This window comes from Clinocottus analis, unplaced genomic scaffold, assembly GCF_023055335.1.
Source record: "Clinocottus analis isolate CAN_PGR_092001 unplaced genomic scaffold, fCliAna1.0.p SCAF_11, whole genome shotgun sequence".
NCBI lineage: Eukaryota > Metazoa > Chordata > Actinopteri > Perciformes > Cottidae > Clinocottus > Clinocottus analis.
This window is the reverse complement of record NW_027175832.1, coordinates 5,370,653-5,397,434: the sequence shown is the minus strand read 5'-3', so window position 1 is coordinate 5,397,434 and position 26,782 is coordinate 5,370,653. Positions and strand designations below refer to the sequence as shown.

Sequence of the window (26,782 nt, the reverse complement as noted above, 5' to 3'; positions counted from 1 at the left end):
TTTATCAGTTTAGACTATTGTAAGTTTACTGACTAATAATGGTCCATTTTTCCATGAAATCAAGTCAGTTTAACGAGGTCCCAAAAAAGAGAACATTAAACAGGGTCACGACACCATATACGTCATATCCGGTTAATTGTCAGCTGCCGTTGAAGTTAGCAGTTTCACTGCTACTGTGAGATAAGTAAACGAAATACGGACCTTTAGCTCTCGAGGACAGTGGCTCAATTTGTGCAGCTCAACGTCCGCTGTGTACCAGTGAGAATTGAACATGTTTTCACTGTCAATGACTGTCCAGCCACAGGTAAGAGAGCAGGAGACGCGAGGCCAAGCTAACATTAGCGCCGTTTTTGTTTTGATTCTTAGCTTGCTAGCAGGTAAAGCTAAATTTAGCTTTCTCTCTCTTAAGTGACCTCTGTTGACCTTTTGTTACAGTTTTAAAGACCTGCATGTTCATGTCAGTGGACAGTCTGTCAATGTTGCTGGCGTAATCTCTGTTTACCCGTCATAAATAAATACCTCCGGGATAAGTTTCACCTGACGCCAGCTGAGTCGGTGTGTCCCGACCTGAGACTGCGTCAATGAGCGATGTATTATACAATACAATGCACCCTAATCATAATGTCACCTTGCTACTTTTAAAAAAAAAGATAAATAATAGAAATAACTGGCGTGCAAGCTTGATTCCCATCATGTTGACTTTGTAACACGAGCTCCCCGACTTCATGTGCTCACAGGTGACTGTCCCTCTTAGCCACCTCATCAATGTCCTCCACTCTCTGAAGAGCTCAGTGTGCAGCAGCAGTAGTGCCCCCTGCAAATCAAGAAAGCACAAGGAGCATGCCTCAGACCCAGAACTGCACCGCACAGAGGTACGCATTCATTGGATTAAATCTGCATCAGTCAGATACAGTAATATTCTAAGTCCAAGTGTTTAACAAAAACCTGTTCCACAGTAATCTTGTGAGGAATATAAATCAAATGATGGTATAATGTGTGTTCGCAGCCCACGTGGAATCTGCGTGAGCTTGGCTTATCAGACCTGAGAGCACAGCAGCTGGATGAGCTGGTGAACAGTGTGTTACCACGCTTGAGTCCACAGGAGACGCCACTTCGATTGGGTGAACGGAACGCCTGGAGGACCTCACATCTTTCTACACACTCCTTTTACTACAATAAACATGGTGGGAATGCACATTGTTGTTATGCACAGGTCTCCCATACTGGAAATAGTACTACTTAAATAAGTGTACCTGTGGCTGGTGCTTTTGCCTGCCTCCTCATCATATCTCAGGAATGACCACAACATGCTACCACTTTTTCTCCAGGTTTTCTCAGCTTTAACAGTCAAGCTGTGTTCTCTTTCTCAGGCTTTTCGTGTGGTGCAATGCCCATGTCTTATTCCAGGCCTCTCGAGTCTGTCTGCACAGAACTTCAACACTGGCCCGGTAACTATAGTAATAATACTATATGTAATATGATATTACCAATCCAAAACTTTGCATTGAATTGTTCCTAATGAATTACTTGAGTTGGTTTGCATTTTGTTTGACAATGTAAATAAAGTTACTGAGAGTGTAACACATTCCACTCAACTGTCAGTATTATCTGTGGTGGCCTATTTTTACATGTACATTGTAGATTTACAATGTTTATGTTAATATTGTGAAGTTATATGTTGTGGAAACATGGTTAGTTTTTAAAACTATTTAATCATCATATTCTTACCTCATTTTTCAAGTGTGGGTTCCAAACAGAGGCTTTAAAACTTTAAAGAGCAAAACCAGACGACTGCAGTCAGCCTCTGACCACTCCCTGGACTCTCAGGCGTTCACACCATCTTTTATGAAGGTACGTACTTAGAGATGTTCACATGCTTGAGAATGTCCTTCAGCATGTGGTGCTACATGTTTAATGTGCTTATTATATTTAGCATATCTTTTACATATTTAATCTAATAAGCATGTTAGAGATACAGTTGAATTAATTTACCTGTAGCCATAACAACTACATTTTCATTTGACTAGGTTAGATGAAAATGTCAGGTTTTTTTGAAAGAAATGTTCAAGGCCTGTTGAAAAAAGAAATCAAAGGATAAAAGTAGAGCGTGTGCACGTTGAGTTAAAGCCTACACATTGTGTTTCGTGAGATGGCCTCGAGAGTGACGGTGTGGTTCAAGTGAAAGCGTATCGTGGTTCAAGTGAAAGCGTATTGTGGCTTTGTGAATACTGCCGACCAGTCTTACCTTGTGCTGCAGGGTTTTCTAACGCGTGACAAGGGGATAGAAATTGAAAATCTAGACAGTCTGGTTAAGAACAAGAACGTACCCGAGGTGCAGCAGGATGCCTTCAAGAGGGGCTTTGCTGAGGGTTTCCTGAAAGCCCAAGTCTTGACGCAACGCACGCAAGGCAAGTTGTAATACGAACAAAGTCAAATTGAGTCACATGATCGTTATTCCGTTATAAGCAATAAACATGGCTGATGTATAGTTTTTGTGCTCCAACTGTTCAGAATCTCTCAGGAGGACTCGTCTAATCTTGCTGGTGCTGCTTCTTGTTGGGCTCTATGGCATCTCCAAGACTCCTTTCATATCGGGTAAAGGCTCCTTTTCTACTCTAAAACTGCTTTGAATTTCCTATCTCACGTGAAACCCCCTCCAATATATTAACGTGTCAAAATATAAATGTCAATAATAAAGCCCAATATTTGCCCGCTAAACTGATCTATGCATCTTGAACATAAAGAAAATAACTAATCTTGTTATAACTTAGCTTTGTTCTGCTATTTGCAGGCAACACTAACAGCATATTCAAACCTGCAGGATTGAACCACTAATGTATGCGATCAGTTGTGGTTCTTAAAGAATCCTCAGTAACAGGCAGTGTCGTGTGAGTTTATTAACTGTGCCATGCAGTGTGATTTCGAACTTTAATCTAACCATTTTGGATAGTACGGTTCCGAACCACATCAGGCCTGGACTCTGCAATGGACCCTGTCCAGATGAAAAATGTGACATTTGAGCACGTCAAAGGGGTAGAAGAAGCGAAGAATGAGCTGCAGGAAGTTGTGGAGTTTCTGAAAAACCCAGAGAAGTTCACAGTCTTGGGAGGAAAGCTGCCAAAAGGTATCGCTATCTCTCACCCTGCATTTTCTTCAACTCTGATACAAAAATCATGTTTTTGTATCCGTGTCTCATTCTTCGTCATCCCTTTCTCCTCGCCTTTCTCTCCTCTAGGTGTTCTACTGGTTGGTCCTCCAGGAACTGGGAAGACTCTACTGGCCAGAGCGGTGGCAGGGGAGGCAGATGTGCCATTCTACTATGCCTCCGGGTCCGAATTTGACGAGATGTTTGTTGGCGTGGGAGCCAGCCGCATCCGGAATCTTTTCAGTGGGATATTTAAATATATTTTTTCATTAGAAATTAAGAAGTTTTCTTTTTTTCTCCTCCTGATACAATGGCTATGATTTCCTACTATTTTTTTTACTTTTAAAGCCAGCAATGCAGTTTAGCCTTCGCCGGTCAGCATTCAGCATTATTTATTTTGTGTGCTAAATATTGTGGTACGTGTGTTTTTTTTAAATTTGTCCTACTACTGTTTTCTAGAGGAGGCTAAAGGCAATGCTCCCTGTGTGATCTTCATTGATGAGCTCGACAGTGTGGGTGGAAAAAGGATTGAGTCTCCCATGCACCCTTACTCTAGACAGACTATCAACCAACTGCTTGCAGAGATGGACGGGTAATCTCTCAATTTATCTGTGGCATTTTTACAGTTGAATGCTTTGAGTGAGATGTTTTTATTTAGCTTAACAGCACATTTGGCAATATGGGGTGGGGATGTTGCAATGTACGGGTATTGACAAAGAAAATATCTTGAGTAAATATTACTATTGTGTTTATAATACACATAATACTATTGTGTAAATAAACCACCCCCAAAGCAAGGATTAATTATCTTTAGAAAACATTTTTTATTATTTTTATTGAAATGATCTTTATCATTAAAGATAACATGACAAAAACATAATTCGTCTGTCTGTGGCTGTCGCAAGACTTTAATAAGTGTGGCCCACAGTTGACACAGATAATAAAGATCAGTCTTTATTCACACGTATGTACAATACAGCACAAGTAGACACAAGAATATATAAAGTACTGCGGCTCAAATTATGAATAGGGAGTTCAACATTGCTGCGGTTTGAAAACGGAAACCTAAAGCCAGAGGAGAGCCGCAGCGTTGCCGACACTGACTTGCATGCACCCTGTGCTATTATTTTGTAGGTTTAAACCAAATGAAGGCGTGATCATTATTGGAGCAACCAACTTCCCAGAAGCTTTGGATAAGTATGTTTGCCTCTGTGTCTCTTCCTGTTAGAATGTCAGAGCTTACAGCGCACATTTACGTTCAGCTTCATCCTTGATAACAACAAAGACTGGACTCCAACCCTGAGGCGGTGACCCAGATGCTGACACAGTGTCAGCCCTTCTCTAACCGGTTCATCTTCTTTCTTTTTTTAGTGCCCTGATCCGCCCAGGACGATTTGACATGCAGGTGACTGTACCCAAACCAGACGTGAAAGGACGCACAGAGATACTGAAATGGTATCTGAAGAAGATTAAAATGGATCCAGGTGTGAGATCAACATCTGCTAATCCTGAATAATTATAACAACATTTTTCTCTGAAATGTTTTGGTATGGTATGTGATATTTAGCCACTGTGAGACAGAACTAACAATAGTTTGTGTGCCTGGGTTTGGAGGTCCTGACACTGAACCCACAAGCACAGAGCATTGGCATTTTTTAAAAGTTAACCTCATTGGCTGAATGTTGACTTACTTTACGTACCCAGTCCGAGGCCGGGACTGATCTTTGTTTATGTTGCGTGCTGACGCTGCAGCTATTGAGGCCAATATCATTGCTCGGGGCACAGTGGGCTTCTCTGGCGCTGACCTGGAAAATTTGGTCAACCAGGCTGCCCTGAAGGCAGCAGTTGATGGCAAAGACATGGTCACCCTAAAGGAGCTGGAGTTTGCTAAAGACAAAATCCTCATGGGTGAGTAACTAGGAAGATCTTGTTTCCCAGTATTTGTTGGAATGTGAATAACCTTTTATTGAACCTTATCCTGAGTTTTCTGTTTTCATCTTGCATGGCAATGGCTTCCTTTTTATAACTAAGGTCACTCTATTCAAAGTTATTTTGAGAATGTTGCTATAATTTAATTCATACCTTTTCTTGTCTGCCAGGCCCTGAGAGAAGAAGTGCAGAAATAGACAAGCAAAACAAGCTCATCACAGCGTACCATGAATCAGGCCACGCAATCGTGGCTCACTACACCAAAGATGCCATGCCGATTAACAAGGCTACGATCATGCCCAGAGGCCCCAGTCTGGGACATGTAAGTAAACTGTGAGCTTGTAAACTAAATGGTTAAATTCTACATGTTAGGTCTTTAATACCAGGTCCAGTGCAAACTGCCACTACTTTAAACTGCGTACATCCTCTCATCCCTCTTATTTTTTATTCCTCCTCTCCATCTTTCTCAACGTCAGGTGTCCATGCTCCCAGAGAACGATCGCTGGAGTGAGACTCGCTCTCAGCTGCTGGCCCAGATGGACGTCAGTATGGGCGGCCGTGTAGCAGAGGAGATTATGTTTGGCCATGAGTACATAACAACCGGTGAGACGGCGTTCCTAAAAAGGATTTAATATGAGGGGTCGAATGTAGGACAGTCTTGATTCTCTAAAATGAGGATATGTGGTTGACCGGTTGAAAATTTTAAAGGCGTAAAAGTGTCTTCTTCTCCAGGTGCATCAAGCGACTTCGATAGCGCCACAAAGATTGCTAAAATGATGGTGACCAGATTTGGAATGTGTGAAAAGGTAAGCTAATTCATGGGACTTAGAAAGGGAAAGCTGGTCATAGTAGAGGTTGCCTGACGACGCTCCAGCTATAAATAAGGAACAGACTTTGCATTTGATTTCTCAGGTTAAACTAAATTATAGATAATTTGTTTAGAAAGCCATTCTCCACTCCATAATATCTCAAAAACCCTTCAAGGCATCATTCTTTTCGGCGATAGGGTTAGAAAATGTTGGCTAAACTTTTTCTGTCTCCTGGAACCGCTCATTTTGCAGCAAGCAGACAAGTGGTATCCATGACTCATTTTAAACCGTCTATTGGCTTTATTATGCTTTAAACTATTATATTATATTGGCCCTTAAAATACACTATTAGTCAACCTCTAATTAATAGTATTTGTACTGCGCATGCATTGCAGTCTACAGTTGTGATATACATTGATGTGTTTGTTTCCCCTCCCTGTCTCCCAGTTGGGTGTGATGACCTATACTGACATGACGGCCCAGAGCCCGGAGACACAAGCAGCAGTGGAGCATGAAGTCCGAGTATTATTGAAGGTCTGTTTGATGTTTTTGATGCTAAACCAAAAAAAAACTCAGCAATTCAACCAGCCTTGTCAAACCTTTTTTTCTTACCATCTTCTCTCTTGCTGTCCCCCAGGACTCTTATGAGCGTGCCAAAGTCCTGCTGAAGTCTCATACCAAAGAGCACAAAAACCTGGCAGATGCCCTGCTCATGTATGAAACACTGGATGCCAAAGAGATTAAGCTGGTCCTAGAGGGCAAGACTCTGGAGACTAGATGAAACTTGCAAGCACAGCAACAATCAGAGGGTAGCAACAGCGGGGGAAGGGGTCAGATTTGTAGAGCTCAGGGGTCATGGAAGGAGGGATGGACTCAATTCATAAACAGTGAATCTGAGAAGTCATGGTCTGCATTCTCAAAGTCTCTGGATAAGTGATTTATGTGGAACTATGTCGTATCCTCACGCTGTCCCCTGTGTTTAATCCCATCAATATTCTTATAGAGGTAATTCATGTGGCACTTAGACAACTTTCCTGTGTCACAGGTTAACGGGTTAAATGTTAAGGAGGTTGCTCAGGTCACTTAATCAGTTGCTGGGAGGAGATGATCCATGAATGTAACTATGCACCTCAGACAGGAAAGCAGCATGTTAAATATTGTCAATTGTTGAAAAAAGGAGTTGAAATTTGTTTAAAATCAGTTTAGACAGGTCAGTTTCAGCCTGTCGATGGGAAGCACTGAGCCCAACGAGATCCTGTGTAATCGTAATAACACTTTAACTAAATCTCAACTCCTATTTGTCTTCCAGGGTTTGTGTTCATATGCTATTTGTCTAGTATGTCTTCAAGGTCAGGCGGCACTCTCCACTTCTAGCTTGCGTGTCTCTTAGTTAAGTACCAGGAAGTGTCCCAATGACGTGCTGCTTTTTGATGTTCCATCTGATTCTTTGTCTTTGGGATGATTGGAGAATCATGTCTGTATCTACACTCTGCTGTCCCCCTCTGCATATGCCCCCGTTACTTGTTTTAAATGGTGGCCTTTCGAGGAATGTACTGTTAAGTGTTTTTTTTTCTTTTAAAGAAGGAAGTATATAAAGTTGAACTCTGCACTTTGGGTATGTAGGTGTATAAATTAAAAAATACACTTGTGCTCTCTTCATGTAATATATTTCATTTATGCTGCGTGTACAGACAGAACAATTACGAATGCTCAGCTTTCAACTTTCTGGTTTTAAAGTTGCAATGTTGGCCTGACACCAAGGCCAGTTATCAGTTATTGTTCGTTGATGTCTCCTTTGTCATTATTTCAAAGCAGAGATATTTCTCACATCTTGTGCGCTATACATTTTTTGTTTCTTAACGTTTTGTGCAATGGAGGAAAGATGCCAATCTTGAATGCCTACAGGCACTGCTTTATGTATAAAGGAAGTTAAGCTGTGTAATTCAAAAGTGAAATCCTTGACTCTGTGACATTTCTTCAACACTGATTGTGGGTAGAAACATGCATGTATGCCTCTTTTTAAGTGAATAGTTAGAGCAGCAGCAGTGTGTCATCCATATTTTTGCTTCTTTTTTTTTTTAAACATTTAATTGAAAGTATAAGTCATGTCAGGATTACCACCAGCATATGTACTTCATGATGTTCCCTTTTTTAATTTTTTGCTTCAAATTTAGACACAATTTCTTTAGTTTATTGGCCTTTTACCCATGTTTAGCTGTATATATGATCGGGATGTAACGGGAGCATTGTATATAAATGTACAGTAATGCTTTTTTGCTGAGAACACATTGAATGACTCTCTGCTGTAGGTTGACAAAATCTCAACAATGTGATTGATGTGATTCATGAATGTTTGAGCAGCTGAGATAAATAAAGAATCCCAAATGATGTTCTTTGTGTGTTGGGTCTGTGATTTAATTTTGTACGTAGCTATTGCAAATTAGACAATTCTGACATGTCAAAACAGAAAAGATTAAAATGCAAACTGTTTAGAACACTTGATACACAAAACAAATGATCACAAAAAGTATTGAACTTAAACTAAAGTTAAAACAATTATTATACTAATATACAAAAGAAATCAATAGTATATTCTTGGTGTGTAAAATGTTAATTACAAAGCATTTCCATAGTGGTCAACACTAACAATTTCATCGACAACAGTGTACATTTTACCCAGAAATCCTAATTGCATTTCTTTATATGACAAAAGTACCAAAGAAAATAAGTTCCTAAAGGTTTATTCCTAATTCTTTACCCGCAAGTGTGATAGTGGACCTACCCCGCAGGCCCCAGTGCAACCGCACTGCCTGCATTATAATTACAGCGCTGATCACCACTTTAACACCACGTCCCACACGCCCCAACCAGAGTCAGAAACACTGGAATGAACACTAATCCGTGGAGCAGCCCAAAAGTAATCACAAGAAACACGATCTTGAAGAACGTCCTAAAGATGTAACTCCCAGACATGGACAGCACCACCACACCTAAAATAGTGGACAGTGCTCCTTGCAGTATTGGATAGCCTAAATGGGCTAAAGCATCAATCGCTTTCTCATTCACATCCCTCTTGGAGCTGGAGACAAAAGAGTAAGTAATGTGTGCTGAGAAGTCAACAGAAAAGCCGATGCACATGACCAGGTTGATCATAGAGATGGAGTCCAGGTTTATGCCCCAGAGCGCCATGAAGCCCGTCACACCAACAATCACTGAACAAATCGCAAAAGCCACCCACAGGGAACAAAGAGGATTGGGTATCAGGACAAGCGAGACGACCAGCATCACAATCACAGCCACCATGATAGTTTGAATGGTGTTGTCCATGATGACAGTATACTGGTCAAAGTAGATGAAAGCAGGGTGGTACACCAGGAGCTCTACTGGACTTTCCTCTGCTGTTTTCCGAACTCCAATCATCAAGTCCTTCGTTGTTGTGTTGTTTAGCGTCTGAATAAAAAAGCGAGAGGCCTGAATATTATTGTCTGCAGTGAAGTTGATGTCTTGTTTGAACATGGGATTAACGTCTAAGAAATGTAGGAGATGTGTTTGGAAAGCCTCTTGAGAACCTATATCGAGCTTGGTCGCATTTGCAAATTGTAGAAAGGACAGAAACCAAGCAAAAGTCCCATTCACAAAGTTTAAACTCTCAAAACTTGAAATGCATGAACGCAGACGCTTCTGTTCATCTTCATCCCAGTACTGGAAGGGATGTTTCACCGCCACCATCAAGTTGTAGCTATATTCAGAGAAGTGTTGCCTCTGATTGTTGTAGTAATCGACGATGTAGGAATCATCCAAAGCCAGATTCCTAATGTCGAGTCCCTCCTTTAAGATGAAACAGCCATAGACACTAACAGCTAAATAGCATGCGTAAAAGACAAACACACAAGCTTTTACCAATTTGTGGGTCAGAAATGGACCATAGAAGCGCTCAAACATGAAACTCAAGGGCTCAGTTTCCTCTGTCTCAGTGATTCTATCGTAGCTCCCCCCAACACAGCACACCCTGAAGGCTTTTGAACTTCCAGATGGTAAATCTTCTGGGATTTTGGCACAGGTGAACCAGTGCCTGTTCTCTGCCTCTCTGCGTCCATTCAAAGCCATACAGGCCCCCAGGAATGTGATGCTGTACAGGTAGCAGAAGCAAATAGAAACCCCAGAGTACAGGCAGAAGGACCGGACTGAACCAAAGGGCGAGAAGTAGCCCAGAAAGAGAGCCAGCGCGTCGGTCACGGTGGTGATGGAGATAGAGACGGCAGCGTCCTTGTAGGTGTCGGCCAGCCGGTCGGGGACGCTGTCCAGAACGCGGGTCCTCTGCCAGCAAGAGATCATGATGAACATGTCATCCAGTCCAATACCTTGAGGTTGAAGGTCAGAGGAGAAAGAGTTTTTAGCTTGTATGACTCTTTCCTGTTTTGTGCAGGGCTAATGTACACAATCATGAAGTGGGGGCCTTATCTTGTGAGTTTGTCTTCTTGAAAAGCCTTTGTAAAGATCTGTTAAAGGACAATACCACTGTGCTGGAAAGTTATTACTTTGGGGATCAATAAAGTAATTATCTATCTATCTATCTATCTATCTATCTATCTCTCTATTTTACGAAAAATGGCATGTAGCCTTCTTTGGAATGTGTTGATCCTTTTCAAATGCCAGAAATGTGTCATTTGAATACCGTAAAAATGCAGCAGCAGCAATTTTGTAAATTGTGTAAGCCCTCACTGCACAAATTACTACTGGCCAAACAAGAAATGTTTGCCTGTGAGGCCCCAAACTGGTTAACCCGGCAATGGTTGTGTTACATGAAAAGAAGCATAATGTATATAATCAGAAGTCAAGATGGTGAAACATGAACATGTCTAATGACAATACATCTAGTCGAAATAATGCTAACACCAAAAATGAAAATAATCAGAATGTCATGTCAATGTGGGAAGTTACATTGTTTTAAGAGTCCTCTAACTTTGAGGCTTCCTTGGACAATGGTAACTGATGGACGTAGAAGTTGAACACGGCCTACCTAATATCATGAAAGGACAGGAGGCAACCGTCATGACAAAAGGTTGACCCAGCAACAACAGCGCACCAAAACCGCTCAGGACTGCCAGACCCGTGGAGAGCACACCGCAGGATGCCACCCACACTTTTGTCCTCACATTATCAGACCTACAAGAAAATCTGAGATTAAAAAGAGCCACACATACAAAATCTATCGTGCAACATGTTCAGCAGACGTTGTACCAACCTCCAACAGGAAATGATTGAATATGTGATGGCAGTGACATAGGTGATGGAGAATAAATAAATGACGGCTGCTGGAGATTTTTGAAATTCCCACTGCAGTGACATGGAGGTGGAGTATGACACCTGGAACGAGAATTAATGCATGTAATAAAAGCTGAGTAATTAAACAAAAATATGTTCATTTAACCAATTCTAAACCAATCACCCCTAGGTTATATACAACTGTAAATCATAGCTTGTTTTATGAAGGAAAAAAAAAGCCCAAACTCGCTGTATTTGGATGTATTGAACACCATAAGTAATATACATGTTAAATATATGGTTTGGTACATGAAAAAATGAAAATGTCACAGACGTGCGCAAATATGTGCAAATGTGCCCCAATGCAAATTTTGGAGACCTAGTCTGAATTTTCTCTGTACCAAACCCTCTCTAACTTTTTTCTGCTTCACTTTATCAAAGATAACCTTTGCAGAGAGAATGTTCGCATATTGTGTTATGATTTGGGAGAAGTTCAGACCTTAATGCTGCATCATTTCAAACAAATAATCATCCTGAAAGTGATTTTCTTCTTGGCGGACCTGAAATCTTTTTATTATTTCTTTGTGTCATCTTCATTTACTCTTAAACAGTAACATATATACTGATAATTACACATGTGAACAGAATCTCACAGGTGTACATGTTATTATAACACCACAATTATTCAAATAGCTTTATAGTGGTTGCAGAAATACACCCTTTTAAGTTTGGGTATGCAATTTTCGAGCAGAGGCCTAAAAAAGGAGCGTAAAGTTCTGCTTACCTGAATGGAAGTTGATGATTTGTTTGAGACCAACTTAATGAAGCTTTCCAGCCAAAGGTCAGTCTTTGCTTTGTTGTCCTCACGTAAATAGTAATGGACCTGTATGGCTTTCGAACTTTCAACAACTGAGCTCTCTTCGTACACTTTCACACTCCCTAGACTTAAATATAGAGGAATATTCCTCAAATCAGAGTAATACCACGGATATGTCAAATTAACTCCATCTATATTGTTGCCGCTGTATTTAATAATATCTAACATGTCATTTGAGGTGCAGGATCCCATCACCTCAGCACACACATCGGCATATTCAAATGACCGGTTGTCAAAATACATGATCATACTCCTAACCTCAAAGTCCAAGTCTACAATGTGCTGGAGTGACTCCACAGTCAGAATATTTCTGTCACTTGTAGCTATGAGAGTTGCATAATTCCCATCTGTGCTCATTCTTAAACGTGAAAAAGTCGAATCAATTCTTGGAAAGGTTTCTTGGATATATTTCCTCTCCAGCTTGGCTTGTCCATCGACAGGTGTGAACTGCTCTTCGATATCGTTTGACATTCTGTCCTCCAGGAGATAAAATCCGCTCCCCAGACCTGCCGAGAGAATAAGAGGGGCGATTAAGAACCACCAGGGATGAGAACCAATAAAATGACCCAACATCTCATAACACACGCAGAGAGATCTCTCTATGCAATTCGTGCGGAGTCTCGCCATAGCTGCGGATCAACATTAGAGAGAACTGTGAGGACTAACAGCTGTATTTATTGTGCTGCAGACTCTTTTCTGCTCCTTCATGAGATGAGATTTACATAATAACAGGGTTAGCTACTCTGCAATGAACAGACACTGATGAGGTTTGAGGACGGCTTCAATCAAAGAGCCTATTGTAGAACAATTGGTGTCGTACGGCTCACTGGTCCCATTTCCATTTCCATACTAACTCTCAATGGTTGCCATTAGCTTGACCCTCAGGTGATTCCTTCTCATGGGTTAGGTAACACTTAACTTTTGGGCCCTTGAAGATTGTTGAAATGTAGCACAGAAGGCACAGAACAAAGACCTATTATAATGTGGATTGTTATTTACTTGGTTTTCAATCAGTTAGTTGACAGTAATTTTCTATGGTAGACTTCCCTCTAATTCCTCATCAGGCTCTGCTTCAGGGTAAACTGGCCAACAACAGCAAAGGAATATGTGGCTTTATTTAAAATTTACAAACCATGTACACAAAACCACATGTTGTGTACAATTTTCAAATATTCAAAAGCCAGTGGAGCAATAGAAGCCATGCATGTCAAAAACCTTTTTTCTTTTCTTTTTTCTTTTATTATTATTATTATTATTATTATTATTATTATTATTATTATTATTATTATTATTATTATTATTATTATTATTATTATTAATGCCACGGTATTTACTTTTTACAAATTCACAACGTAACTTCCTGACAAAAGAAAATTATTTCATTATTGTAAAGACATTTTATAAATGTTGTAACTTCCTTACATTCAATTAATTAAATTTGAACACAACTCTATTGGTGCGCATGCAGTACAACGTAAAGTGCACAACCAATTCTACAATAATATAATAATATAATAACACACTGGTGACATTTATTTACTTCTTTTCATTTACCAACCTCGTGAAGTTGCGTGACGTCACGACCCCGTCGCAGACTGGGCGGAAGTTGCGTGAACAGCAGGCTGTCACCGGAGCTGCTAACCGCCTGCTGCTCTCAGAAAACAAGTAAAATTATTCATTAAAAGCGTCTCAAAGTGATCGTGAGACCAGTTCCTCCACGAATATGGACGACGACGTGCTGACCACCCTGAAGCTGTTGATAATTGGCGAAAGCGGAGTCGGAAAGTCCAGGTGCGTCTGCGTTTGGTCGCGCGCTGTTAGCTAGCCTGTTGTGAATGTTGACATTCTTCTAGTTATGTAAGTGTATTCCCCGGTACTTAGCTGTGGTCGCTGCAGCTAGCTGGTGGTGTTACCGATGTCCATTTTCCTTCAGTTTAGGCCAAACTCTTACTGGGAACACGTTAACCATTAAAGGTGGCTAATGACGTCAGGCAGGCAGTTTCACAACTTTTCACTGGTGTTTTGTTGATAAGAGATGCTGCTGCTGCTCATCATCAAGTCATTGTCAACATAAACTGTAATGACCTTTCTGTAACGTCGTTGGAGCCGTTATAAGACCCAAGAGGCTATTATTCAGTATGCCTGCTCATTCCATGCTGACTTTACCTCCCTCCACAGTCTCCTCCTGAGGTTTACTGAAGACACCTTTGATCCAGAGCAGTCTGCCACAATAGGTCTGAACTCTCTCACACGCAGACTTACATTCACATATACAGTACACACACATTTATGGACACCTCTGATCTGCTAAAATTGCCCCCCCTCCCTCCTCTCTCTCTCTCTCTCTCTCTCTCTCTCTCTCTCTCTCTCTCTCTCTCTCTCTCATATGACTGACCAGGTGTGGACTTCAAAGTAAAGACACTTGCAATAGATGGGAACAAAGCAAAACTCGCCATATGGGTAAGACTGATGTCATAAGGTGTTGCCTACTCTGTTTATTCTTTGTCAGGAAAAACATGATGAACTGCGTGGGTTTATCCACAAGATGGCGACATTTCACAGACAGAATCACTGAAAGAAACTAAGAACAAATTCAACTTTCTTTTGTGAGGCATCAAGTCCTAATGTCCAATAAAAACACAACATCCACGGCGAGGCTATAACCAACGCCCAAATACACTTCATGACTTGTTTCAGAAGTGTGTTTTGTGCTTGAGGATGCCAAATCTCGAAATACTTCTTGAAATATACTACTAGAAAGTAATTGCATACATGTCATTATGTACATGGAAATGTAACGTGTTGACAGTGTTCTGAGGAATAATTCCCTCAAGCAAAACATCTGTAAGGAGTTCTCAATCAACGACCAGTTTCTGTGGCGAGTGTACCTGACGCTCTGAAGTTCGGTGTCGTGCATTCATGTTACGTGTCTTTACTTTTGCAGGACACAGCCGGACAGGAAAGGTTTCGCACCCTGACACCCAGCTACTACCGCGGTGCACAGGGAGTCATACTCGGTAAACAGTGATGCTTATAAAGCCACATAACATGTTCAACTCCAGACCTAGAGACAATTATCTCTTTCTATAAAATAATCACATCCACTCTCGGCTTTTTATTTACTCTACACATTATCCTGTAAGTTACTTTGGATAAATACTGTGAATCAATATCCATCATTAGCTGCAGTGTCCTGTTAAAATTTGTGATGAAGAAATAAAAAAAATGTATTTATACTCAGGTCAAATATTCCCACTGACTCTTTTCTCTTTTTAATTGGTTTTCACAGTGTATGACGTCACAAAGCGTGAGACTTTCACAAAGCTTGAAAATTGGCTGAATGAACTGGAAACCTATACGACACGCAATGACATCGTAAAGATGCTTGTTGGGAACAAAATCGATCGGGTGAGTGCTGCTCGTCCAAGACAAGTTATCGTCGTCACTGTCCCATCAGGCCATCACCATGACAGAGCTTGTCATATATGTTCAGAATATGCAGTGTAAAGGCTCAAAGTTGGCCTTCCTGTTAATGTTGGTTTTATACTTAGTGCTTAAATTAGTCATAATTAATATAAAAAAACATAACATCAGAAATCCTGCAATTGTTTCATAAGTGTGCTTAGCGCCCATTGGTGTTACTTCACTTGATGTTTTATCCTTTACTCTGTGTATTCCACATAGAGAAAGAACACATGATGTCTTTTTGTTTTTCAGGATGACCATGAAGTGGACAGAAACGAGGGACTGAAATTTGCTCGGAAACACGCCATGCTTTTTATTGGTAAGTATCCATGAAAGAGTAAAAATCAGACACGGCCACTTAAACTAATAGAGCCATAACATGTAACTTGCTGTGTAGAGCCATACTGGTCTTGAAAGACAGAACTGTAATTGTGTGATTGGAACAAGTCAAGACCTCACTTAGTAAGCCATGCATTTAGTTTGGGTTTGTTGCGTTGTTTATTCTGTTTTGGCATTTCTGAGTCTCGCGCGCTGAAAGATGCGGCTTCTCCAGAAGAACTGCATTATGATTAAAATCTAGCGGGCTTTCATTTATCCGATCCATGTCTACATGTGTTCCTGATTCTCATCTCCAATCTGCCCGTCTCTGGGAAATTTCGTTAACATTTATGGAGTTTCCATTTTAGAACGGCTAAATTATGGGGTTTTGAAAAGGGCTGGGCAAGAAGATGTCGTGGATTTAATCTGTTGTGAGAATGGATTCACCCCACGGATTCATTTAATTCTTTATATGTTCTGTTTGTCAACACATGCATATTTTAAAATTTCTCTCATTAGTTACTATATTGTAAAAAATAAGGATGTTTTGCTCTCTTTATGATATAAAATCTGGCAGGTAGTGTTTTCTTTGTCACATTTTGGGAAGTGTTTTTTTTTAGTAACCTTCTTTCCTTTGTACAGAGGCCAGTGCAAAGACCAAAGATGGCGTCCAGTGTGCCTTTGAGGAGCTTGTGGAGAAGATCCTCCAGACTCCGGGTCTTTGGGAGAGTGACAGCCAGGGTCAGAAGGTCCGTCTGGGGGAGCAGGAGCCGGGCAGTGGCAGAGCATGTGGAGGTTACTGTTCCATACCCTGAAACTGGACGGATGGAAAATGGCACCAAAGTGATCGGAATGACTACAGACCAGAAACGTAGAGAAAGTGAAGGAACTGGATGAATCCTTTTTTTACTTTAAAAAAAAGTTTATTGTTGGGAGTTGTTCTGTCCAACGAAAGGACTTTGCTGTTTGCACACTTCCTTTTCAACCATCACCTGTCACTACTTTCTGTTTAAAACATGAATGAAAGGATCATGCAAAATAACCTCTTGCCCGAAGGACGTATGGTGTTTTAAATTGACATGACATCGCCGCGTGTACCTCATACGAGTACATTTCTGGTTTGAATTTAGCTTAATGTCAGCAGTGATTCTGTTGTGCATTAAGGCATCAGGTTAATAGCGTAGTGCCTATTACATTAACCAATTTGTAGATTACAGTACACAGCTTTTCAAATTTTACCCCAAATAGTTCCTTATAATGGAGACAGATGTCCCCTGAAGAGACCTGCTTATACTTTGTGAGCTGTAAATGTCTAAATCTGGCTGCAGAGTTACAGTTATAATATTCTAAAAGACACAAATTTGTCGGCATTATTACATAAGTAACACATCAGTTGGATTGCGGATGGCGGTGGAAGGGGCTTGTTTGAGTGATCTGTCATAATGCACCACAACACTGTGAACGCTCCCAAATAAGACCTTTCACAATGGACCCCGGCTACTGAAAACACTTGATTCTTACTGTTAACCTTGTCTGTGCTTCAATACATATACTGTTTTTTTTTCTCTTCCTCTTTACATTGAAATATGCAAGACAAGTAGTCGTCTTGGATCTTGGATTTCTTGCAACTAAAGCTTTCTTTGTTTTTGCATGTCTGACCTGGGCGATAACTTCCACAAGTACAAGTGTAAAGTTTACAGTAATAAGAGCGCTTGCATTAAAATATATATTTTTTGCCTTTCATGATCTGACAAAACTGCAAAAAGTTTGTACATTTAGTCTCATCTTGGCTCTTTCAGCTTGTTTTCTTCCCATATATTTATCAGTTTCTGTGTGGCGCTGTCGTCCAGATGACGTCTCACTCACGTATTGAAGGCATTTCTCACACATTCTAGTATGAGAGCATTCCTTAGAGCTTCCTGGCCACAGTATAGTATTGATTTGATGTATTGTTATTATTTGTTCCTTTTTCTTGTTGACCTTTTTATTCCTGTCCTTTCTTTCTGTTGCGTTTGCTGTGCGCTTACTTAAGTCATATTCAGCAATATGTTAAAATTATATCTGCCTTAACATTGAATGACATGCTGGAGTTATGGTCCAGTGACAATTGTATTGTTTCAGGCTGAAATAAATGACAACCTCAAGATGCCGTCCCTCGACACTAATTATTGTTTAATTGCCATTTGAGAGCTGCCATGACGTGTCCATGTGTGTAGAAGCCCATCTCATCAAACGTTGGTTTACAGTGGAAACAGCAGTGAGGTGCTCTTTCCATGATACTTTGAGGACTGGCCTGTTGCACATGCAAGACTCAAGATATTCTCTGCACAAAATGTCAAAAAACAGACCAAAACCGGGAGTGGAAAAATCTTGGTAATCATGTTTAGTAGATTAGTCGTAGAGGACTGAGTGTGATTACAAGCTTATGTTTGGTGTCAGGATTTCTCCAGATGTAGGACAGTCACCGCAAGAGGACAAGGCATTCTCCTTCGGCTGATTGTGTTCTCTATTTTAACAACAACATATGTTTTTTTTTTTTCAAACTACCTTCTTATTTAATTAAAATTAGTAATTAAAATGTTTATTTTAATTAAAAAATGTAATTAAAATTTATTTTTTTTAAATTCAAAAATGGTTACACCATTCAGTATATCATCCTTTGAGAAATATACATAGATATTTTAAAAATATATTTTTTAACAAATGAAATTCAATGTAACATGGCAACACTGCATGGAGCAACATACGCATTCATGGTCACCTGGCAAATGTCGTTTTAGCTGTTTTTGGTCACTACAAAGCTCAGTCTGGCTTCTTTAGCTTCGACACGCTTACTTTTTACTAGCTAATTGCCGACTAGACGTTGACCGTTTGTGCTACAAAGTTAGCAATACAGTTGTTTTTTTTAGATTATTTTCTCTGAAAGCTGTTAATTTACTTATCAATTTTGCAACAAATGTAAAGAATGTCCTCTAATGTGAATCCTGCTTTAGCTGCACTCCACTTGCTGTCTCCCTACTCAGTCCACGATGCCACCCATTCTGCCCATGTTACAGCCGTTTACAAAGCAATTTGAAAGTATATTATAGTACTGCGAGACCCAAAATTGCACACATGAGAACTACCACTAAATACAGTTCAGTAAAACACAAGTATGCAGCACCAGACCCTGCAAAGTGATGATTTAAAGCAAATGACTGGACAAAAGATTTCACATTGGGTTTATTCAAATAGCTGCTGTCAACTTTAAGCATTGGATGATAATCCAGTCTCATGGAAGTTAATATAACTTACTGCAATAGACGACAATAGAAAGACATTAGAAACATGGCACAAACAGTAGAACATATGAAACTGCATTAGGTTAGTTTTTTCTATTTAACAATGTAAAAAAAAATGTAAAAAAGTGTATCAGCATTACAAAAAAACAGAGGCTGCACAGATATTGCAAGGCACTTAAGCATCTGGTGTTATATTGAACGATAGACCCGATGCTCCAATGACGTGCCTACACACTGTTTGCCAGGCACACGTTAATAGTCTGGACCTCCGAGATATGAGAGGACTTCTGGATGATTCGGCTGGTGAGAGTGGGCCCCGCGGCGCAGCTCTGCCTCAGAGCGCCGGTGGGTCCCGCGACAAACATCCTGTCCATGATAGTGGTCCTCGAGACCGAGAAGGGCCCTCGGGTGCAGCTCTGCCCCGTGCCGCCTCTGGCCGCCGCTGTCCCGCTGCTCTGGTCTGCAGCGCAACTCTGTCCCTGTGCCAAGTTGGTCAGAGCCACGGCGGCGTGGATCTCCCTCCATCCCTGACCGCCTCCTCTCTGCTGCTGCTGCTGCTGCTCCCTGTGAATATAAGACAGAAAAAAAACAAAGAGCCAAATCGGCCAAAGAGCAATTTCAGAAATCCAAAGCAGAAATGGCGGATTTGCGTCTGCTTTTGATATACAGCCAGAATAATGTGGATGAATTAGAGGTGGTGGTTCAGTTTCAAGAGAGGGATTATGTAGATTTTTTTTTTTAAGCTGATGAAAGTTGAAAAAGGTAAAACAGCTGATTTGATTGTAGATGCATAGTGATACATAATTACACATACCTGGCACATTTAGGTGAAGCATAGTCCACCGTGTCTGCAAGAGAAAAGAATGAAAGGAATCGCCTCAATGTAACTTGATTCAGTTTACGTGATAGCGATGAAATTGCAAACAGATAATATTCACAGGGCCATCAACGTTGACCGTATGTTCGTGATAATACATGGGTTTTAAATTTACAGCATGTGTGTGTGAGTATCTATGCGTGTATTCATGCATGATTCTGCATCTGCATGAGTTTAGTGGACGTGTTGGTTCACGTGAATGTGCTCCCAAATACAAACACATGCATCAGTTCCTCCTCGTCCAGTGTGTCTCTCTGGATGTGTTTTAGAGTGCCAGATAGGTTTGACTCACTAAAGTGCGCTGGTCGCCCCTGTGCTCAGCTACTCTGGCCAAAACAAATGCAATGCAGTTTTGCTTTTGAGTGGGGAAAAAAAATAAATATCTGCAATGTGGCATGAGGACTGACTTTGTGTTTTCCTGTTTCAAAGCTCTGCTAGCACCTGTAAAGTTGATCCAGTGTGTGTTATTCCTTTCCAAAAGCTGTCTCTGCACAGCTCCATCTTTCGTGATCAAGGCCTGAGCTCTGAGTGAAATTATACCAACAGACGGGGGAGTGTTTTATGATTAAATAGCTAGACCTCATCTGTGGAAGAAGAACGGGTCTTTCTCTCACGATGCCCTGAAATTAAACGACGGTATCTCTGGCTATTTCAGAAGCAGAGTAAATCCAACTTTAGAGTACATTATATTGCTTGCACGCTCTCTGTTTGTCTGCATCGTATGTCAAACTTATTTTCCTATTCAGTTTTGGAATATTGCCTTTTTTCATTGAAGCAAATAGAAGCTGGTCAAAACCAATCTTTTTTCAGGGAGCAACAGACAGGGAAATTAGAGGTCCACTGTGAAACCCAGTCTTTCAACGCTAACAGCCCGAAACATCCCCGTTTCTGATTTCTCTAGCCACGCTTCAGCCAAAAGCAACTTCTTGCTGATAGTAAATCATTTTGCTGTTTTGTGTTTTATGTTTTTTTGCTACTGAAGGTCCTAAGTATTTTTCTCTTTAGCAGTTGCCAAGATAGTTCTCGAGTACTTCTGTTGTATTTATTACCCAGAAAAACAACATTGTTTTACCTCTGGTGAGTCTCAAATTTACAGCACAGATCAGTTACAACTGCATTTTACAAGAGGTAATGAAGCTGCTCGCCTTTTGTCATTGTATATATTAGCCTACATTTAGCCGCTGTATTGTAATTTTATATTAGAATGTATCTAACCTTATTCATTTACAAATAAGAAATAGTTTGATATTCTGGCAAATACTATTATTTACTTTCTTGCCGAGAGTCAGAAGAGATGATTGATAGCGCTCTCATGTTTGTTCGCTAAATTTGAAGCTAGCGAGTAGCTGGTTCCCTAAAATTAGCATAAAGACTGAAAGCAAAACAAAACAAAATTCACTTACCAGCATCTCTAAAGCTAACACGTTTACATATTATATCTAATTAGTTTGGTCTGTGCAAAATACTGTAAAAACAACAAGTTTTGGGTGTGCAGTTATAAAACAGTAAAACAAAGTTAGGCTAGATGTCTCTCCCTGTGTCCACTTTTTATGCTAAGTTAATGCTAACCGCCTCTTGGCGGTATCAATCTTCTCTGCAAAAAAACAAGATATATGCATGTTATAATAATGTTTATGGAACTTTATGTATTTCGGTGTGTTAAAAAACTCAGTTTATGTCAGTAGGATCAACACTGCAAAGCAACTGTGTGCTGAGAAAATATTGTAACACCTTTTCCTTAATGCCAATATATATTCAATATCAAGAGACTCAACCCTCAGCGAGCATGTTTTCATTTGAAACTAAATGGGTGGAAAACGCAGCAAGGAGTTTGTCCAGATATATTTTTTGTCGCCCTGCGTCTAATAAAACACAACCGTGGTCACATTTATGGCTCTCTAGCCTTTTTAAGGGAAACATTGAAGTTGATGCGAGTACCACCGTAAACACCATCACATTCCTGTAGGCTTCAGTAAATGGTAACATCACTAACATCTAGGACACTATTCTTTGTGACTTTACTGCTGTGGTATCCAGACTGATACGTGTAAGACACTGTGAAGCGGCATCACTTATTAGCCCTTTAGTTGAGGTTTAACTTTAACCGTCTCCCGGGTGGAGTATAAACGTGTTAATGGTGTTAGTGCCTGTCATGACTCTGGCAGCTTGACTTTCCGCTTCCCTTTCACAAAGGAGTCGTACTTGGTTGCAAACACAGTTAATATGACCAGCAGGGATACATTAAAAGTTTGCATAAATATTTCAAGAGTGCTGCTGACAACATCAAGAAACCCCCGAACACTATGGGAAGAGAGCGATGACATGTTCAAAGGAATAGTTTACATTTTGGGAGATACACTTATTATCTTTCTTGTTCTGAGATAAATGAGAAGATTGATGTCTCTGAAATATCTGTAGGCTAAACAGGAAGCTGTAGCCAGAAGACGGTTAGCTTAGCTAAAGAAAGGAAACCAGCTAGTCCAGTCCCTTTTAAAGGTAAAACAACCTAACCAGTCAAGAAACCTCTAAAGCTTACTAATTATGTTACATATCTTAAATCTGGTCAAACAAGCCAACTGAGAAACATTGCTGCGAAAGGTACGCATGTCTTCCAGTTCCCCATTTAGGTAAACACTGTTATCTCTGTGAGCGCTGTTTCCATCGTTTGCACTGTTAGCCGCCGGCTCAATCGCCACATTGAGAGCCATGTAGAGGCTATAGATAGGATCTGAATTTCATATTTATCATGACAGTTCACTTTAAACAATTAACCATTTCACTGGTAAAATTATGAATTACCCTACTTATTATTATTATTATTACCAATCTCTAAGCTAATTTGAGATTAAAAGTGTCCCGGATACAGATCAGAAGTCACAGGTTATACTAATATTCATTAAATATGTGTCTTTAGACTGGGACCAGGATTGAATGTTTGCTTGGAAATATATAAAAAGCAACTAAAAAAAATGCCTTGTCTAATTTTTAGATGAAGTATGCTAAAGAGTAGAACTGGTTTCAAAAATCTTTTCACAACTCTTATAATATGATGTCTATTCAGATTGATTTTGAGTAGGAAAGAAACACTTGGGAGAAGCCGCCTGCCAAAGCACACATGAGTCAGGGAAGCAAAGCTACTCCCTCTAACAGCGATGGGAAAAGCCAAATGGATATTCGTGATCTCGCTCTGGGTTGTTTCACAATTGAGTGGCAGCTCTGACAGTCGCTGTGCTAGACGTCTTCAGTGCTTTACTGACAGACTGCTCCCTTTCTACATTTGGCTGAGGTTCTCTCTTCTCACCCTGGGAAGAATAAAGTCTCAGACATTCTGTAATTGTCCTTGAGGCTGGACTGGACATTTCCACTATGGCAAGAAGTTGAAGCGGAACAAATGGCACATTCTAGTATATGGAAATGATATTTGTGGTGTGTAGCGGCAGCCAGCGTGAGCTCCGTCCAATTTTAAAATGAGGGATTTCAGCGTCTGCATGAGTCTTTATTAGTAATGTTTGTAAAGGCTTTGGCTCCTTTGCCTTGAGCGAATTTGAGTGTTGTCGGCGCGCTTGGGCTCCCTATAGGTCTGGAAGGGCACCTAGGTGTCAAACTCCCTCCCAGATTCGCTATAACTTTATAATTGAATCTTGCAGAGCTTCTGAGGGAGAGATTTATTAATGTCAAGGAGCTCTGAGAAGCCAGGTGGAAGTTTCTGTTCGGTATTTTCTTATTTTACTGTACGCTGTGGTGTGTTTAAAATGAACCGAGGGGAAGCGGGGTAGTTAAAGTGTCATTTTGTCTCGAATTTAACATAAATCTGCAATTAACAAGGAAGATGCTTTCGTGATTTCTGTGGCCAGGGGACGCTCGCGCCAATTTTCCTCCCAAATGAATGCCAATGTTGCATTATTATGTGCTTTCCCTGGACAACTCATCTATTAGCTTGTTGTGTAATATTGTCCTGCACATTGACAAACACTAGCTTCTCTCACCCATGTGGTAGACAAAATTGGCCTCTGTTTCGTAGGATGACGCCGGAGAGACGACATCTCGATCACACTCGTTGGAGCTAATCGACTCAGAGTGGCTCCTCCTCTTGTGGGCCGACGGCACGCCGTCGGACTTGGCCGCCATCATGTGCCGCAGGGTGTCGTTCAGATACCGGTTCAGTAAACTGCTCTTGTACTTGGATGGAGGTGACGCGCCGTCGTCACTGTTGGCAGAGTCCGCCATGGCGAGGATGCTGCCCTGCTTCTCGGGCACGCTCTTGCGGGAAGATGACCGGCCAAAGTCTGATTGGCTGATAGGAGTTTGTAAGGGACACTCTTCATCTGCAGCAAAGGAAACACAATATCATATTTTAGATGTTACAAACTATGAAAAATACTGCTGAATAATAATCCCATCTCTAAAAAGTAATGAACCTAAATATAAAATGATGCTGTAGCCCGTACCATCAGAGTCAGTGTCATTGCTACACACGCTCAGTCTCTCAGCGTTTCCCTGGATGTATTTATTGTACAGTTTGATCCTCAGGGCCCAGCTCAGGTCCGGCTGTCTCACCGTGTTCTTCAGCCTCCGCCGTGCATTCGCAAACCAGTTCGAGACCTGCACAGATGCACCTTGTTATAGAACAACACTGGCTGACTTTAAACCCACAAAACTCATACTCGACACATCTCGAAAGTAAGTTTTCCTTCATCTGTTCTCTCGTTTTCTTGCACTAGCTCGTCTCTCACCTGCACGAGGGTCATGTGTGAGCCCAGAGCCAGCAGGACCTTCTCTGTCTTGGTTGGGTAAGGGTTGTCCCGGTGTTTGTACAGCCAATGTTTCAACGGCCGGGCCATGTCCTGCAGCACCTGTCTCTTGTGGCGAACTTTGACCCCACCCAGACGAGATCTGGAGGAATCAGAAGTTGCCTCGTCGATTCACAAAGACCACCCACAATCCCTTCTGTTCAAACTATTAAACATACTCATGAAACAGATACATCATTTGAGTCTGTGGCTGACATTTCTAAAGAACTGCAAATAAGTTTTCAACTATGTAAAGGCAGAACATAAAGCTACATTTTAGCATGACACATTGAAAGATAAGAGAATTTTCTTTCGTATATGTCATTTGAAATACTACATTTTACGATACATTTCACAAGCGTAAAACCACCTGTTTAAATGCTTAAAACCATAATTTCCAACACAGACAAAAAGGGCGTACCCATATCTTCCGTACTTGATAGGAGAGCTGTCGTCAGTGGAGTCCTGGCATCGCAGCAGGTCCGTGTTCTGCTCGGCTAAACTGCCCCGAGGTAAGTCTACACAGTTCAGCCTGCTCCTCTCCTCTGCTCTCGTGTTGTCCTCAAAATGAAGCAGAGTCTCAGACTTCATCTTAGCCACTTTGATCATTGTTGAACGTACAGAGTTTTCCTTGATCAACAGGTGCATCAGTAGACTTCCAGATGTAAATAGAAGCAGCAGGTTCCCATCCTGGATACACTTGATGTCAAGGTAATTTAAAAAAAAAAATGTCGAAAGGGTTCCTTCCTCTTCCTTCTGTGCCCACGGGAGCAGTGACTGAGCAGACAGATGATGACAGTCTCTTATGAGAGAATGGTGTTTTTAAAGTCAGAGGATGTTGTCTGGTTTAGTTGAGTTGTGTGAGTTCAAATAACCTGCTGCTCAGCTGCCTATTGGCTGTCCCGCCAGCCAATCACTTCTCTGGAGAGCTGTGTGAGGAGAAGCTTGCAGAACGGCAGCCTTGGACCTCGGTAGCACTCCAGGATATGAAAAATATTGCACACGAATATCAGAAAATGAGGTCGTTAGATTCACTAGTGGGATTTTTGCATGGTATATCTACAGCCTGTGCTAAGCGCTCATATTTTCTACACGAGGTATATGAATCTCTTGCGGCTTTACCAAAAATCATGTCAGCAGATATTAATGCATGTTTTACTAGGGGACTCTGGAAATATATGGGTGTAATTGCATGGTTGCTAATAACCAGTAAAACCACCAAACTGTGCCTTGTGTTAGGCAGGGATGCCTGCTGAGCTGGAATGGATTTCAGTACAAATTGGCTCATAATAGTTAACACAAACACTGGAAAATGAAATTGATCCTTGGCTGTATAATCCTCTGAAGATGTTGCACATTGTTGCATAACTTGGAGTCAGAAAGTGAGTTAGTGTCCATTTTGAAATGTGGATCTTTGTTATGTTCTCTGCAGTGTGAGCAGGCTTTGAATGCTCACATTTGTATATTTGTGTCCTCATTTTGGAACAAGGACTGTAAACAATGATCCAAAACTGACAGAAGCTTAGCGATAGTCATTAGTGTAACTTCATGACAACATGCTGGCAGTCGGCCCAGTATTCACAGACTCCGTGGTTCCACTTGAGCTGTCATCCTTGCATGTTTTTCCTCTTGACATCCACACAGTCTTACGTAAGACTGTTTGGATACACAGTAAAGACTTTTCCATGCATAGTCATACATTGATTATCTTTATGCAAACATGTGATAAAATGTGATTTTCCTGCCTAAAATTAAAATTTCTTCAGGAGTATGGCTAAAATTCGTGCATCACTTGTTCAACCGTTAAACATATTAAAGGGCTCCATAACTCACGGTTAAAATTCAGCTGGTTGAGTTTCGATGGTTTCAAATCTGAAAAACACATGGGCCAGAAGCATCCCCGTTAGGTGCAGTAAATTCCTTGCTCACATTCCTCAGCAGTAGTCGGAGAAAGCTACATGCTATCACACACCATTTACTCCTGTCCCTCTGTGATATGTTCACCGGTGCAACTGTTGATATTAGC

The 26,782-nt window shown here is 40.9% G+C and overlaps 4 protein-coding genes across 4 annotated transcripts; 2 read left to right on the top strand and 2 right to left on the bottom strand.

Annotated features, from left to right (window-relative positions):
* Positions 1 to 134: 134 nt before the first annotated feature.
* On the top strand, positions 135 to 8,273 carry yme1l1b (YME1-like 1b). The gene is made up of 18 exons (XM_068571052.1): positions 135 to 304; positions 738 to 872; positions 1,007 to 1,184; positions 1,371 to 1,448; positions 1,742 to 1,851; positions 2,258 to 2,408; positions 2,512 to 2,595; positions 2,951 to 3,124; positions 3,236 to 3,388; positions 3,605 to 3,737; positions 4,280 to 4,342; positions 4,517 to 4,629; positions 4,898 to 5,053; positions 5,245 to 5,396; positions 5,551 to 5,677; positions 5,807 to 5,880; positions 6,331 to 6,417; positions 6,521 to 8,273. The coding sequence occupies exons 1-18, from the start codon at positions 272 to 274 to the stop codon at positions 6,662 to 6,664; spliced, it is 2,145 nt and encodes a 714-aa protein (XP_068427153.1). The 5' UTR covers positions 135 to 271; the 3' UTR covers positions 6,665 to 8,273.
* A 451-nt stretch (positions 8,274 to 8,724) lies between these two features.
* Positions 8,725 to 12,652, bottom strand: LOC137781994 (patched domain-containing protein 3-like). Its single transcript, XM_068571051.1, has 4 exons — positions 11,933 to 12,652; positions 11,129 to 11,250; positions 10,904 to 11,049; positions 8,725 to 10,244 (listed from the first exon to the last, which is right to left on the bottom strand). The coding sequence occupies exons 1-4, from the start codon at positions 12,650 to 12,652 to the stop codon at positions 8,725 to 8,727; spliced, it is 2,508 nt and encodes an 835-aa protein (XP_068427152.1).
* Positions 12,653 to 13,635: 983 nt separating this feature from the next.
* On the top strand, positions 13,636 to 17,952 carry LOC137782390 (ras-related protein Rab-18-B). Its single transcript, XM_068571671.1, has 7 exons — positions 13,636 to 13,816; positions 14,204 to 14,259; positions 14,424 to 14,485; positions 14,970 to 15,042; positions 15,315 to 15,433; positions 15,743 to 15,809; positions 16,451 to 17,952. The coding sequence occupies exons 1-7, from the start codon at positions 13,749 to 13,751 to the stop codon at positions 16,621 to 16,623; spliced, it is 618 nt and encodes a 205-aa protein (XP_068427772.1). The 5' UTR covers positions 13,636 to 13,748; the 3' UTR covers positions 16,624 to 17,952.
* A 1,092-nt stretch (positions 17,953 to 19,044) lies between these two features.
* Positions 19,045 to 25,404, bottom strand: LOC137782206 (homeobox protein Mohawk-like). The gene is made up of 6 exons (XM_068571391.1): positions 25,178 to 25,404; positions 24,700 to 24,859; positions 24,415 to 24,568; positions 23,953 to 24,291; positions 19,904 to 19,937; positions 19,045 to 19,653 (listed from the first exon to the last, which is right to left on the bottom strand). Exons 1-6 carry the CDS (start codon positions 25,402 to 25,404, stop codon positions 19,317 to 19,319), a joined length of 1,251 nt encoding a protein of 416 aa, XP_068427492.1. The 3' UTR covers positions 19,045 to 19,316.
* Between the last annotated feature and the right edge of the window lie 1,378 nt (positions 25,405 to 26,782).

Bases quoted from the DNA above. Each gene is read 5' to 3' on its own strand.
- LOC137781994 (XM_068571051.1), bottom strand. From the start codon at position 12,652: ATGGCGAGACTCCGCACGAATTGCATAGAGAGATCTCTCTGCGTGTGT. The intron at 11,251-11,932 runs GTAAGCAGAACT...TTCTCGTTCCAG, and splicing joins AATCATCAACTTCCATTCAG to GTGTCATACTCCACCTCCAT. The intron at 10,245-10,903 runs GTAGGCCGTGTT...TTCAACCTCAAG, and splicing joins CTGTCCTTTCATGATATTAG to GTATTGGACTGGATGACATG.
- yme1l1b (XM_068571052.1), top strand. From the start codon at position 272: ATGTTTTCACTGTCAATGACTGTCCAGCCACAG. The intron at 3,389-3,604 runs GTGGGATATTTA...ACTGTTTTCTAG, and splicing joins CCGCATCCGGAATCTTTTCA to AGGAGGCTAAAGGCAATGCT. The intron at 4,630-4,897 runs GTGTGAGATCAA...CTGACGCTGCAG, and splicing joins GAAGATTAAAATGGATCCAG to CTATTGAGGCCAATATCATT.
- LOC137782206 (XM_068571391.1), bottom strand. From the start codon at position 25,404: ATGCACCTGTTGATCAAGGAAAACTCTGTACGTTCAACAATGATCAAA. The intron at 19,938-23,952 runs GTGAGAGAAGCT...TTTCTCTTGCAG, and splicing joins CAATTTTGTCTACCACATGG to ACACGGTGGACTATGCTTCA. The intron at 19,654-19,903 runs GTATGTGTAATT...TTATATTCACAG, and splicing joins GCTTCACCTAAATGTGCCAG to GGAGCAGCAGCAGCAGCAGC.
- LOC137782390 (XM_068571671.1), top strand. From the start codon at position 13,749: ATGGACGACGACGTGCTGACCACCCTGAAGCTGTTGATAATTGGCGAA. The intron at 14,486-14,969 runs GTAAGACTGATG...TTACTTTTGCAG, and splicing joins AAGCAAAACTCGCCATATGG to GACACAGCCGGACAGGAAAG. The intron at 15,810-16,450 runs GTAAGTATCCAT...TCCTTTGTACAG, and splicing joins ACACGCCATGCTTTTTATTG to AGGCCAGTGCAAAGACCAAA.